Source organism: Neoarius graeffei, chromosome 13 (genome assembly GCF_027579695.1).
Source record: "Neoarius graeffei isolate fNeoGra1 chromosome 13, fNeoGra1.pri, whole genome shotgun sequence".
NCBI lineage: Eukaryota > Metazoa > Chordata > Actinopteri > Siluriformes > Ariidae > Neoarius > Neoarius graeffei.
The window spans coordinates 42,665,248-42,680,724 of NC_083581.1; the positions used below are offsets into that span (position 1 = coordinate 42,665,248).

The window sequence follows — 15,477 nt, forward strand, 5'->3', positions numbered from 1 at the left end:
CTCATACACAAAAACACGCACACACACACACGCCGGCTCGGTGAGCATGTGTAACCATCCGGAGAGAACTAAATATAAAAATAAATAGGTGAGTAAACACCTCTGTTACAACTTTAGCAGTATGACTTGTTTAGTTAACGATAGGAGTTTGTTGCAGAAGTTCAAAGGTCTGTAGTGCAACAGTGTAGATACAGATAAATAGATAAATTCAACATTAAATGACAAAACTCTGCACATGTGCATGTTTTGCACTTGTAATTATACTTTTGTGCAATTTTCACAAATATACTTTGCAACATATAGGTCATTCTGTAGTTACTAAACAATTTGTTGCTCCAGTTTATCCTATATGTCACTGGACAGGGCTGTATTGATCATGGTGGTACTGTTACTTTATCAGACACACCTATGTTGATGGTGCACAGTGGTGTCAGTTTCTCAGCACAGTGCCAGACAGGTTAGCTGGAGATTTTTGACTGTTGGACACTGTTGCCATGTCAGTGTCACTGTATTAAGAATGAGCCATCCACTCTGTCCACTGATGGAGGGGCTAAACTAGGGCGAGCAAATTACTCAGAGCAGTAGATGGCTAACCAATCAATGTTTACTTGATGCACGGTACAGTGTCCTCAAAATGGTATTCAAATATTTATTTTCTTTTTTTTTATAGGGGTATCACAGAAAGCTAGCAAAAACCCAGCACACTCCTCTCTGTTTTTGTCTCTTTTAAAATGTCTCTCTCTGCCATCACCTCCTCCTTTCTTCTCCGCCACTCATTCTCCTCACTTAGCAGGAGTGCTAGGGTGCGTTCGGGCCGGCGTGTGTGTGCATATGGGTCGGCAGTACCTGGGGTCCGCTGGTATGCTGCTGCTCGTTTGGATGTTGATGGAAGTGGCCAGCCAGCTACTTGGGACTCATTTGGGATTTGGGACAACCGTATTGAGGCACCAATCCTATTGCCGCCCAGCATCCTTTATGGTAAACCGATCCCACGCATAAGCCTAGACCACGTGGGTTCGGCCTCACAGATTGGCCGTCGTCACAACAACGAGGATCGGCTCCGTGTGGCTGAGCTCACACCCTCTACACTCTACTTTGCCCTGTTTGACGGACATGGGGGCGCACAAGCGGCTGACTTCTGCTACACACACATGGAAGACTACATTAGGTGACTCATACACACCTATGCACATAAATAGACACTTGACTTACAGTAAGTATCAGATGCAGGATGTCCGGTTAAAGCCCACGCAGACTGATCTGTCATGTGTTTGTGTTGTAGGAAGGGTCTGGAGAAAGAGTGTGATCTCGAACAGGTGTTAACAAAAGCCTTCCTACAGGTCGATGCTGCCTTGGCCTCTGAGGTGCAGATGCACGGCAATGGTACAAATACACAAAAATACATGGCACAAAAACACATTCCAGTCTCACACAATCCTGTTAAAAAATGAGAGTTCCAAAGAGCCATGTCTAGACATGGTGTGGTCCAAAACCAGATCCGTCCCAAATGCATCTCTAAATAATCCAGCACAGACACAGCTACCTGTAGGTACCCAAATAGTAATACCCAGCCTGACAAAAAAAAAATCTTAGCTTAAAACAGTCTGGTGTAAATATCTGGCCCAAAACCAACTCAGCCCCAAACAAGCCCTAATTCCCAAATTGTTTAGCAGCACGAAATGACTTTCCAATAGTTGAGTGCAAAAAAAAATGACCTAGTTCCAAACAAGATGTTCTAAAACCAGTCTCAAATTTATCAAGATTAGGAAACTAAACCAACCAATCACAACCGTCCAATCGATCTTATTCATCTGAAAAGGAACTAACAGTGTCACCCAGTGCCACATGGTGCTTTGTACATTATATGAACATTTGACATGATATATTTTTGGTAAATGTTTAATTGGCATTTTTGGTGCTAATACATTCCAGCCTCTCTGATGACGGTGGGCACTACAGCGACGGTGGCTTTGTTAAGAGATGGGATAGAGCTGGTCGTCGGGAGTGTCGGAGACAGTCGTGCCATGCTGTGCAGGAAGGGTGAAGCATACACACTCACCAGTGACCATACAGCAGAGAGAACGGATGAAAAACAGAGGTGCAGATGCTACATAGAATCTCTATGAACCTCAGAGAATTGTATATACTGGCATCTTAAGTGAAGTGTGTGTGTGTGTGTGTGTGTGTGTGTGTGTGTGTGTGTGTGTGTGTAAAAGTACTTTCATTTGTCCCACTCTTAAAATAGACCAGCTTCACTTATCTTGTATAACCGAGGATGATTTAAATGTCATTTTACCTTTAAGTGTGTAAACAGCTAGCTAACAGGCTAATCTGACAGGATATCTGAGAGGATTGTTTAAGTCATATTCAGAAATGTTTATGATTTCACATATGATTACTAGCTAGTAGTTGGTAACACAGGCTAATCTGACAGGATTTCTGACAGAATTTTTAACCCAGATTCATAAATGTTAATAAAAACACTCAGGATATTAGCTAGTTGATAACACCTGATAACTTGATAGCATTCCTGACAGGGATTTTTTTTAAGTAATATTCATAAATGTTTATAATTTCACTCATAACTAAGATGGCAAACCTAAGAGGATTTTTAACTTATATACATAAATGTTCTTAAACGTAACTGGTAGTGCTAGATAACTTATATAAGCTAACTTGACAGGATTTCTGAGGTTTTTTTTTAAGTTATATGAAACTGATTATGATTGCACTGTTGATATTAGCTACATAGCTAACAAGAGCTAACTTAACAGGATTTCCGAGAGGATTTTTAAATTCATATTCAAAAAAATGTTAATTACAGTGGGATAGATTTTAGCATAAGCTAACTTGATAGTATTTCTGAAAGTTAAGTCTTATTTATAAATGTTCTCAAACTTCAATGATAGCACTGTACCTAAGCTAACCTGACAGGATTTGTGTGAGGATTTCTATTCTATGATAAATGTTTATAATCTAACACTGTAAACTTATAACATTATAATCTAACATAACAGGTCTTGTAAGTAAAACTTTCCCTCTTTCAGTGCAACCATAAAAAGTTTTGGAGCCCTGGGCTAACAAGGACATCCCATAATTCTATTCAGTGAATGCAAAATAAATTAATTAATGAATTAATTTAAAATAATAATAATAAGCCTGTAGAGTCAGGATAAATGTCAAAGAAAATATTAGTTAAAGCTAGATGGCCTTTCGATTTCATAAAATCGGTGAAATTTAGTTCTCTCTGAAATTTGGTCGTTGTGATATGTGATTATTTCTGCAATATCTCACAAAATATCAGGCCATTTTGTGGCTGGGAAGTCATTTAATTTGAGGGCATTCCCGAGCAAATAATGTGCATGAAATCGCTCTCTTCGCGCAGTCAAGCAGACAGAGGAAGTCTGTGTGCGCATGCACAGGTTTATCTGCTCCTTCTTCTTTTGGGTTTTACAGCAGCTGGCATCCAGTGTTGTCTTACTGCCATCTACAGGTTTACCTTTGACCGTGCACTGACAGTTACATTATTCTGTCACTAAACGAACAGCTGATCACACCGAGGTGCTCGCTGACTGCCGATATTTATTAGTTTGGTCTTGCGTTTCCTTTCCTTCGCAACATAACGTCTTTTCTTCTCGCTTTCCGTTACTGTAGTAGGTCTTTCACATTTAATTCGCGTCCTCCATTTTTCTCTCCTGTTTCAAATTTGTATCCCACAATGCCTTGCATGAACGGGGAAAGCCCACCACGTGATGCGTCACGTAGTATCTTGAATTGGATCATGGTGAAGCAGGAAAAAATAGTGGAGAATTTAGGGCCACATGGACTTAAATTCAATAATTGTTCTATTTTAAAAAAAACCCTAATTAAATTGGAAGTCTGTGATTTGAATTCTGTAGCTTTCGGTCCACTAAACAAAAATAATTGGGTGTCAGGAAAAATGCTTTTTATGACCTAAACTTGAAAAATCTAAAAGGCAGTCTACCTCTAATACTGTAAACAGCAATCAAATATTTGTCAATTGTTCTGTCATGTTAAACAATGATCAGTTCCTGGAATTGCTTTTGGTTTTCTAAAATATTGCATGAACTGGGGCGGCACGGGCAGCATGGTGGCGTAGTGGTTAGCTCTGTCGCCTCACAGCAAGAAGGTCCTGGGTTTGAGCCCCGTGGCCGGCGAGGGCCTTTGTGCAGAGTTTGCATGTTCTCCCCGTGTCTGTGTGGGTTTCCTCCGGGTGCTCCGGTTTCCCCCACAGTCCAAAGACATGCAGGTTAGGTTAACTGGTGACTCTAAATTGACCGTAGGTGTGAATGTGAGTGTGAATGGTTGTCTGTGTCTATGTGTCAGCCCTGTGATGACCTGGTGACTTGTCCAGGGTGTACCCTGCCTTTCGCCCGTAGTCAGCTGGGATAGGCTGCAGCTTGCCTGCGACCCTGTAGAACAGGATAAGCGGCTAGAGATAATGAGATGAGATGAGATTGCATGAACTCTGTAATTGTGTGCAGTATGTGGTCTTGTGTGTCCTTTTCCGTCATGTTGTTTACTTATGTGTATACTCGTACTACCTGTACTTTTACTATCTGTAATCTTGGTGTATACGTGAAATTTTGTTCTCTTTTTCAAACCTTACTGACGTGATGTGTGTGTGCGTGTGTGGGCATGTGGGCTTTGTTCCAGAATACTTAAGAGTGGAGGTTTCATAACATGGAACAGTGTCAGTCAAGCCAATGTGAACAGCCGTCTGGCAATGACACGCAGCATCGGAGATTTTGATTTAAAGCAATGTGGTGTTATTGCAGAGCCGGAGACCACTCACGTTATGGTGAGTGTGACAATCTTCCATTAAAAAAAAAATCAGTGTTTCAGTGTATCATACTTTTTGTTTAGCCAAGATATCACTATATTAACTTTTGTGAGTGAAAATTAAACTGAATAATCACTCACTGTGAAAATTTAAACATTTCCTCTTGCGATTTTTAAATCTGACAGATAATGGGCCTCATTTATTAATTCTGTAGTTAAGTTATGTGTAAATGTTTTTAGTTGGCCAAACCAACTAAAAACAAGTAAAGGTTTCACTGATTTTTTTTCATGCTCTCTTGTATATGTTTAGTCATGCACATAAAACTCCATAAAAGGCAAAGCTTATGATGACCTAAAAGTGAAAAAATGATGACTCAAAAGTTAAAGACTGTGTAAATGCCCCTGAAAACCATTTATGAATACATTTCAAGCTTGATAAACAAGGCCTGTTGTTTTTGCTGTTGTTGTTGTTGTTCTTGTTGTTTTAAAATCTCATGAATATCTCAGTATCTCAAAAAAGCGTCTTGGTTTCATTTTCCAGTTACAGCATTCTCACGACTCATTTCTAGCCCTGACCACCGACGGCATAAACTTCATCATGAGCGACCAGGAAATCTGTGATGTCATCAACCAGTGCCACGATCCTACAGAGGCGGCCCAAATCATCGCCGAGCTGGTAGCCGGATAGCATTAGTGCTAATTTTATACATTTAAGATCCAATCATGTATTTTCCCAGTTTTAAATTAGGAAGCTACTTTGTTTGGAGGTAAAACATAAAAACAACCTCTTATACAACAGCGCTGTGGAATTTTGTCTTCAGATTCATCAGAATTGCTGATTAGTTTTCTATGACAGCAGCTCTGATAGTAGTGCAGCTGCAAGTCACAGGTTTATATTAGTGTGCTTATTGTAAAACGTTATCATTTCTATAGTAATAACGTACACAGGAACTGGTATGTTGGATGTTACACATATGTGGATTAAAAAAAAACATTGCTACTGAACAAAGAAAAATTGATGTCAAGTTTTCTGTGAGGATATGTTCTATTTAGAATTTATGGAAGGAGTCTAGAGTCAGTCTTCAGATCTCAGTGGTTTAATAGTTGCATGAAACTTTGTCAGTGCAAACGTGAATGCATCATAAATGTTAAAAAATTACTCACAAACCCAAATCAATTTAAACTTTAGTGTAAACTGTGTGTGTGTGTGTGTGTGTGTGTGTGTGTGTGTGTGTGTGTGTGTGTGTGTGTGTGTTTCTCAGGCTCTGCAGTACGGCTCTGACGACAACAGCACAGTCATCGTGGTTCCATTCGGATCATGGGGAAAGCAGCAGAATTCCCACCACAGCTACTCCATGAGCCGAAATCTTGCCTGCAGTGGACGCTGGGCCTGAATAGACAACCTTTAAAGCTGTATTCCACTTACATGTGTTATATAACACAGCATAGCTTTAATGCTACATATCAAAATATTTTTCATAAAATATTTTATAGCAGATGATAATTGACCTCTATTGTGTCCAAGTACTTGAGTATATTCGAGTATCATATTTTTGTACCCAGTGATATTTTCCCTTTGTATACACACTGACAGGTGAAGTGAATAACATGGCTTATCTCATTACTCTTGACACCTATTCAGACCCAGCCATCACAATCTGGCCCTTATCAAAGTCCCTCAGATCCTTATGCTTGCCAATTTTTTCTGCTTCCAACACATCCAGTTCGAGAACTGACTGTTCTCTTCTTGCCTAATACAGTACATCTCACCCCTTGGCAGGTGCCACTGTAATGAGATAATCGCATGTTATTCATTTCATCTGTCAGTGATTTTAATGCTGACAGATTGGTGTATTTTGCTGATTGGTGTATTTTTGGAAAAATTTGCCACATTAGCAATTTGAATAGTATTTTTGTGACACTTTTTTAAAATAAGTGGCCTTCTTGCAGGGAGTAAATCTTTTGAATCGTGAGATGTCCACAGACCCAGTAGAGTCCTTATCCAAATAAATGAGAAAATATTAAAATATCAGTATGCTAATATAACAATGTTCTGAATTCTTAAAGCGAAACCATTGTTCCTGGAGTATGGTGTCATATCCTGTTGCTGATATTCCTAGTTATTCTTAGTAATTATAAATTATTTATTTATGCAATTGCTGCTTATCCTCTCTTGAATGCTAATATACCACTACATCTAGCAGCTTAAATCTTCCCAGAGGTTTTTTTTTTTTTTTAATTTAATTTAAGGAAAGGTTATAAATTGAACCACTTTGAGAAGCTAGACTATTAATCATCCAAATAAGTCGGGGGGGGGGGGACTTCCTTTCCCCCTAAATCTGTCAATAATCTCAGCCTCTGAAGCTCTGTCTACTGCTCATTTACACACTTTTCTGGCCACAAGCTTCAGGATCTTACATTTTTTTCTCACTGGCCCTCTGCACTTCAGTATATACAAACTTTTAACACAACAAACTTTTCAGAGCAACAATCTATGAATGAATGAATGTTCCAGAAAAATTTTTTTATCTGAAGCATTGAGGAGTAAACTAAATACGTTTGCTCAGTTACCAATGGTTTTGAAGAAGAGGCACATTTAGTCCTTAATCCTTCAACTGCTAATTTATGTACTTAAACAGGGACAGTGTGTTCAAGACTGTTTGTGTGTGCACTGTGTGTACTCGAACGTATGAATACTCTTACCAACATGAACACAGTCAATTTTGCACTATTTCAGAATGTACTAAATAAGCAGCCTGAAGTTACAGAGGTATGTGTGGGGGTGTGTGTACATGCATATGATCCAGAACCTGTTACGCTTTTAGAAAGTAAGAAGGTATGTGTGCAACTGCCTCTTCAGGTTGTCATGTATCAACATGGCAGTGTGAGAACGTTGCCTGATCTTTCCTTAACACTCCAAACACCCAAGCATAATGCTACCCTTACGAAAATCTACCATGGTTAACTATGGTTTTACCATGGTTTTATGTAGTAACCATGATTCTACCATGGTATCTCATGGTTATTCTAAGTACTATGAACCAACCATAGTATTACTATGGTTCATCCATGGTAGTAACCATGGTTCTACTATGGTATTTCATGGTGATTCTAAGTACTATGAACCAACCATAGTATTACTATGGTTTATCCATGGTAGTAACCATGGATCTACTATGGCATTTCATGGTGATTCTAAGTACTATGAACCAACCATAGCATTACTGTGGTTTATCCATAGTACTGCAGTAGCTGTGGTAGCATCATAGTTGTATGTGTAATAGGTCATAGTAACTATGAAATTAGTTTAAAAAGGGATAGTATGGTTTTTAAAAGGATGCACTAACTGTAGTATTACCATGCTTTCGTCCAACAGTCAATGCTGTAGAGAAGGATCTCGATTAACAGCCCAGATACATTAACATTTACCATAGTGAAACCATGGTTAAATCATGGTTAAACCATAGTCATGAACCATGGTTTTCATGGTTACCCAAAAACCATGAAAACCATGAATAACTATAAACCATGGTAAAACCATGGTTAGTTTTCATAGTAAAACCATGGTTAATTTTCGTAAGGGTAGAAGCTTCCATTTTCAGAAAGTGACATCATCACAGACAGAGGAGCTTTTTACCAGTTTTGAAAAGTGCAAGTGTGAGTCGACAGTCTTGTTTCCATTCCCATGTTTCTAGGGATGAGGAGGGGGACAGGACTGAATTTTTGTCAGCGATAAAAAAAACCCCTACTTTCAAACCATGATTAATTCACGCAATGCATACTAAAGTAGTAAACAGTATGCCAAGATTATCTGGTTTTAGATGTAGACATGGGCAAAGGCTGCTAACTGCTAGCTAGCAAGACTATGAACGTTGCTGATCTGTTTGATGTGTGTGAGTTGTGTGATCTGATCTGTCACCTGTGGTTTGAGGCTGAATAGGCTGTAGACTGTGTACTCGAATGTGAGAATGTTCTTACCAACATGAACACAGTGAATTTTGCACTATTTCGGAATGTACTAAATAAACAGCAATATATTTTTAGAGTGTCACTCCCATCCAATTTAGTATGCAGCTATCTTCCCACCTTGCCCTCCTGGTCATGAACAGAGAATTCACTAGTGTAGTCCAGAGGTGGACAAAGTACCCAACTTCATTACTTAAGTCAAAGTACAGATCCCACTGGTTAAATGTTACTCCGATACAAGTGAAAGTTGTACAGTTAAATGTTTACTTAAGTTAAAGTACTGAAGTATTTGCTTTTAAAAATACTTAAGTATTAAAAGTACATTTTCTGTCAACGCATTGTTGTAGTATTGCCACAACGCTTACAAAACCTAAAGCCTCTGAAGCAACCAACTGGGTTTAATAGATTTACAAAATGAATGCATGCTGTGTCATCATGGTGGTTTAACGTTAAGCTAGCTAGTCAGTAAAGCTCCACTGACATGCTAGCAAACTCTTTTCAAACTTGAAGTCATATTGGGTAGCTAACATTACCAGAAAAGAAAGATTTCTCCATTCTATTTATTTGGCAAGATTATGCTAAAACATTTCTGAAAGGACTTCAGGTAAGTTAACATTATTCATGTTAACTCCGTTTTAACAGTGTCCAAGTTAACTAGCTATGTGTTAATGTTAGCCGTGGACAAGGCGATGGCAACTTGGCAGGCAAATCCATAGAAATTCATTTGACTAACCAGACCGCATAGCTATTGCAATGTTATTGCTAGCTCTAAAAGCACATAAAACTTCACTGCAAGCTTTCTCTTGGAATAAAACATTTACAGACCTCAATATGCTTCCGCAGGTTGGACAGTGAGTTTTTGTAGGCTGTGATGTGGTTCGTTTTAGGCAAACATTTAAAATGAAATAAATCTTTAATCTTTTCAGAAAACTGAAACATGGGTTCATGGGCTATGAGTGCGTGCATTCCCCAGAAGAACCACCTCCTTCCATTCTGCCATCAACTGATTGTGTTCAAATAATGCTGCTGCTAAATCATTGAACTTGATTTTATACAGTCTATGGATGTGATGTGGCCCTAGTGATTACTGATCGGCTGTCTCAGTGTCACCTGTGAAAAAATCAATCACATTTCAGAAAAGAAAAGAAGAAACATCCATTTTCAAAGCTGCTTCATAGTAACGAGTAACGAGGACCTTGATAGAAATGTAGTGGAGTGAAAAATACCATATTTGTCTTTCAAATGTAGTGAAGTTAAAGTCATAAGTTTCCAAAACAAAATACTCAAGTAAAGTACAGATACTCAAAAAGTGTACTTAAGTAAATGTACTTTGTTACTGTCCACTTCTGGTGTAGTCATGCTTTACCACACACCTATGGTGATTTTTCATTTTTCACCAGGAGGTGGGAAAATGTGCACACATGGTTGTTTCAGGACTGTTCACACTAGTGATTCACATGCACACAACAAATGTCAAGGTCAAGGCAGAAAAATGTCATCTGAGTTGACTGTCATGAGAACCTGCGTGTGTGTGTGTGTGTGTGTGTGTGTGAGAGAGAGAGAGAGAGAGAGAGAGAGAGAATGCATGAAATGAAAACCACTGATGCAGAGGCGATTCTAGAGTCTGTTGTGGCCCCAAGCAAAAATTTCCAGGGGGCCCTTCTGACCAGTGTTCATCACCAATATGTTATAAATAATCTGACACCGAGGCGGCACGGTGGTGTAGTGGTTAGCGCTGTCGCCTCACAGCAAGAAGGTCCGGGTTCGAGCCCCATGGCCGGCGAGGGCCTTTCTGTGTGGAGTTTGCATGTTCTCCCCGTGTCCGCGTGGGTTTCCTCCGGGTGCTCCGGTTTCCCCCACAGTCCAAAGACATGCAGGTTAGGTTAACTGGTGGCTCTAAATTGAGCGTAGGTGTGAATGTGAGTGTGAATGGTTGTCTGTGTCTATGTGTCAGCCCTGTGATGACCTGGCGACTTGTCCAGGGTGTACCCTGCCTGGGTCCCTGGGCCAGGGGGCCCCAAGCAGTTGCCTGTCTTGCCTGTTCACAAGCTGTGCGTCTGCACTGATGCAACAAAAGATAATGTGTCGTTCGCGAATGAGTCGACTCTTTGAACCGATGCTTTTAGGAGTCAATTCGCAATTCTGAACAGCTGTTTGGAAATGAGGACGAGACAAGTACATCCTGTGGAAAAAAAAAAGATCACACTGAAGAATTTAAACTTTGGTTGGTTTAAAAAAAAAGCAATATTATGTTTGAGCTGAAAGAGTAAACTCTTAGTGGAAACAAACTTACAAACAAAAACATTATCGCCATCTACTGACACATTTTCACATATCTGGTCTTTGTAAACCCATGTCAGACCATCCATAATTCATCCATCCATCCATCCATCATCTGTAGCCGCTTATCCTGTTCTACAGGGTCGCAGGCAAGCTGGAGCCTATCCCAGCTGATTATGGGCGAGAGGTGGGGTACACCCTGGACAAATTGGAGTCACCAATTAGCCTAACCTGCATGTCTTTGGGGGAAACCGGAGCACCCAGAGGAAACCCACACAGACACGGGGAGAACATGCAAACTCCACACAGAAAGGCCCTTGCCAGCCGCTGGGCTCGAACCCAGGACCTTCTTGCTGTGAGGCAACAGTGCTAACCACTACACCACCATGCCGCCCCATTCAAAATTAATTTAACACATAATTTTATTCTCTTTTTACCTCAAGGGCCACTGAAGACACATAATAGTTAATATAGTGAAGTTTTCCGTAAGGGGAAGTTTATGTAACATTTATGGAAGGAGTTTCCAGTGTCAGCGTTTTGTAACAGTCAAAGGTGAAACTCAAACTTTAAAGGTGACATATTATACCCCTTTTCCACAAGTCAACACAGTTTCTTGAGGACTTAATGAAATGTCTGTGGCATGCTTTGGTCAAAATACCATAAGGATAAAGAACCATAGCTCCCTTCTCACCCTGTCTAAACAGCCCTGTTCAAAACTGCTGATTTGAATACCTGTTCCTTTAAATGATAATGAGCCACTATTCACCCCATCCCCCTCTTCCACCAGTCAGTCAGGTAGGCTTTCCCTCATGAATATTCATTTACAAAGGCAGTTCTCAAGCCATGAGTGGAGATACTCAGATGAAGGAGTGGCATCATTCTAATGAGCTCCTCTTGTGACACAGAAAGGGGAGACAAATCTGAATGGCTTGGTGAAGCTCATGTTTTCTGAAATAAGCAGCGCAAAAGAAACTGACTGTCTTATTTAGGAGTTTGTGGGTTGGTAGGCTCCAGATACCCAAATGTATGTACACAAGCAGTGAACAACTGACTTTTTCATATGTCCCCTTCAAGTTTTCCAGCAGCTTCAGGACAGAGGTGTTTACACTTTGTGGTGTCTGTCTCAGTAACATGAGACTTTTTTTTTGTCTTATTACCTTAAACAGAGAGAAAAAGACAGACTGGTGAGGGAACAATTGTTTATAGCTGCTATAACATAAGTGACAACAGGAACAAACTGGTCTCATGGATTTTTTTCCACAACCTTAAATGTAACTATAAGGTATGCTGTGGGCGGCACGGTGGTGTAGTGGTTAGCGCTGTCGCCTCACAGCAAGAAGGTCTGGGTTCGAGCCCCGTGGCCGGCGAGGGCCTTTCTGTGCGGAGTTTGTATGTTCTCCTCGTGTCCGCGTGGGTTTCCTCCGGGTGCTCCGGTTTCCCCCACAGTCCAAAGACATGCAGGTTAGGTTAACTGGTGACTCTAAATTGACCGTAGGTGTGAATGTGAGCGTGAATGGTTGTCTGTGTCTATGTGTCAGCCCTGTGATGACCTGGCGACTTGTCCAGGGTGTACCCTGCCTTTCACCCGTAGTCAGCTGGGATAGGCTCCAGCTTGCCTGCGACCCTGTAGAACAGGATAAAGCGGCTAGAGATAATGAGATGAGATGAGGTATGTTGTGTTGTTATTTAGTAAATTTTAAAAATGATAATTGTTTGTAAACTGCCATGGTGTAAGAGGAATAAAACACTTCAGCGTGTGCTATTATAATCAACTTGAGGGTGGTAACAGTAACTCCACTTAATCACACCATGCTGTCATCGATTATTTTTCTGTAACATGGCTGATTTTAAAACGAGACAGAAAAATAATGAATGCCTTTGAACTTTCACACATCTGCTTGTATTACTTTTGTGACTTTTTGGTATCTGTTCTGAGGCGGCATGGTGGCATAGTGGTTAGCACTGTCGCCTCACAGCAAGAAGGTCCTGGGTTCAAGCCCAGTGGCCGACGAGGGCATTTCTGTATGGAGTTTGCATGTTCTCCCTGTGTCTGTGTGGGTTTCCTCCGGGTGCTCTGGTTTCCCCCACAGTCCAGAGACATGCAGGTTAGGGTAATTGGTGGCTCTAAATTGACCATAGGTGTGAATGGTGGTGAGTGTGAATGGTTGTTTATATCTGTGTCAGCGCTGTGATGACCTGGCGACTTGTCCAGGGCAGGGTGTTCAATTGTTCACTGCTTGTGTACATACATTTGGGTATCTGGAGCCTACCAACCCACAAACTCCTAAATAAGACAGTCAGTTTCTTTTGCGCTGCTTATTTCAGAAAACATGAGCTTCAACAAACCATTCAGATTTGTCTCCCCTTTCTGTGTCACAAGAGGAGCTCATTAGAATGATGCCTCTCGCTCATAGTCAACTGGGATAGGCTCCAGCTTACCTGCGACCCTGTACAGGATAAGTGGCTACAGATAATGGATGGTATCTGTTCTGTTCGTGTCCTAGGTTTCTGTCTCAGTATATACTGTATAACTCCAGCTTTTCTTCCACTATCGTATCTCATCTCATCTCATTATCTCTAGCCGCTTTATCCTGTTCTACAGGGTCGCAGGCAAGCTGGAGCCTATCCCAGCTGACTACGGGTGAAAGGCGGGGTACACCCTGGACAAGTCGCCAGGTCATCACAGGGCTGACACATAGACACAGACAACCATTCACACTCACATTCACACCTACGGTCAATTTAGAGTCACCAGTTAACCTAACCTGCATGTCTTTGGACTGTGGGGGAAACCGGAGCACCCGGAGGAAACCCACGCGGACACGGGGAGAACATGCAAACTCCGCACAGAAAGGCCCTCGCTGGCCACTGGGCTCGAACCCGGACCTTCTTGCTGTGAGGCGACAGCGCTAACCACTACACCACCGTGCTGCCCCCCACTATCGTATCATATTGTTGATTGTAACTGCTCCAGGACACTAGATGGCAGCATTGCCACACACTAAACATGTAGAGCGGTCTTTCTGAAGCATGACCTGACTGAATCTTATCCCCACACCTGCTTTTTGATGAACTCTGTGTTAAATCACTGTTCTCCATCACACACAGGGGTGTTTCAGTTCTGATCTGTGTGTGTTAGAGGATGTCACTCACTTTAATACTAAAATTGCAGTGTGTGTGTGGGGGGCGTCACGGTGGTGTAGTGGTTAGCACTGTCACCTCACAGCAAGAAGGTCCTGGGTTCAAGCTCAGCGGCCGGCGAGGGCCTTTCTGTGTGGAGTTTGTATGCTCTCCCCGGGTCTGCGTGGGTTTCCTCTGGGTGCTCCGGTTTCCCCCACAGTCCAAACACATGCAGGTTAGGTTAATTGGTGGCTCTAAATTGACCGTAGGTGTGAGTGTGAATGGTTGTCTGTGTCTATGGTGGGGTTTACATTAGACCGTATCAGCGGATCATCAGATTAACGTTTTTAAAACGATTAGCGTGCACACAGCAACACCAATACACGATTCGCGTGCACACAGCAACACCAATACACGGATACGCTCGGCTCCGCAGGCATCCTGCACTCCAAATCACTCCGCCCTGAACAGCGAGTGCCCTCTGGAGGGTGCGCACTCTGGCCCTGCGCAGCTCACAGAGCGCGCGAGTGGAGTGCACGAGCAGTAATTCGGGACTGAGCCGCTGTGTGTGTGATCCCAGTGCATATCACTTACCACTTGCAAGTGGAAGGATGGCAAGTCTAAAGACAATCATAACTACACAATGGGCAGTATTTGCATCAGTATTTGCAGTATTTTCATACTTTTATACTCTTTAATGAAAGGTGATACAAGGCGGAAGTCCGCGCCGTTTTTCAGCAGTCGCGTCACATGACCAACGCCAGCGAATCAGGAAGCTGGATGTCACAGTGACGTTGTCCAATGACGACGCCAGCTAGAGCTCAGCACAGCGTATCCGCGTATCTCAATGTTTACACAGCACCGGATCAGACACGATCTAGATTGAATACGTGGACCCTGGCGGATTCCCCTTTCCCGGCGTTTCCAGGCGTTTTAATGTAAACGGACAGTGCATCCGCGAAGAAAACGAGACAGATACGGTCTAATGTAAACTTGGCCTATGTGTCGGCCCTGTGATGACTTGTCCAGGGTGTACCCCGCCTCTCGCCCATAGTCAGCTGGGATAGGCTCCAGCTTGCCTGCGACCCTGTAGGACAGGATAAGTGGCTACAGATAATGGATGGATGGATGTGTGTGTGTGAGAGAGAGAGAGTATGAATGCACTGATTGGATACTGGGGATTAGTGTCCGTGAGAAATTTTCTGCTTGTGAGTTTTAATTAGTTGTAATTTGACATTGTGGAAAAATGTTCCAGTAGAATTTTAAAAAGCGTCCACTTTCGGCCCACCTCCTCTTTTCCCAACATGA

General features: G+C 41.8%; 1 protein-coding gene across 1 annotated transcript; it reads left to right on the plus strand.

The window, feature by feature from the left end:
• ppm1ka (protein phosphatase, Mg2+/Mn2+ dependent 1Ka) lies at positions 1-6,852 on the plus strand. Its single transcript, XM_060937766.1, has 7 exons — positions 1-88; positions 671-1,168; positions 1,283-1,383; positions 1,933-2,098; positions 4,678-4,822; positions 5,345-5,479; positions 6,066-6,852. The coding sequence occupies exons 2-7, from the start codon at positions 732-734 to the stop codon at positions 6,195-6,197; spliced, it is 1,116 nt and encodes a 371-aa protein (XP_060793749.1). The 5' UTR covers positions 1-88; positions 671-731; the 3' UTR covers positions 6,198-6,852.
• The last annotated feature ends 8,625 nt before the right edge of the window (positions 6,853-15,477 follow it).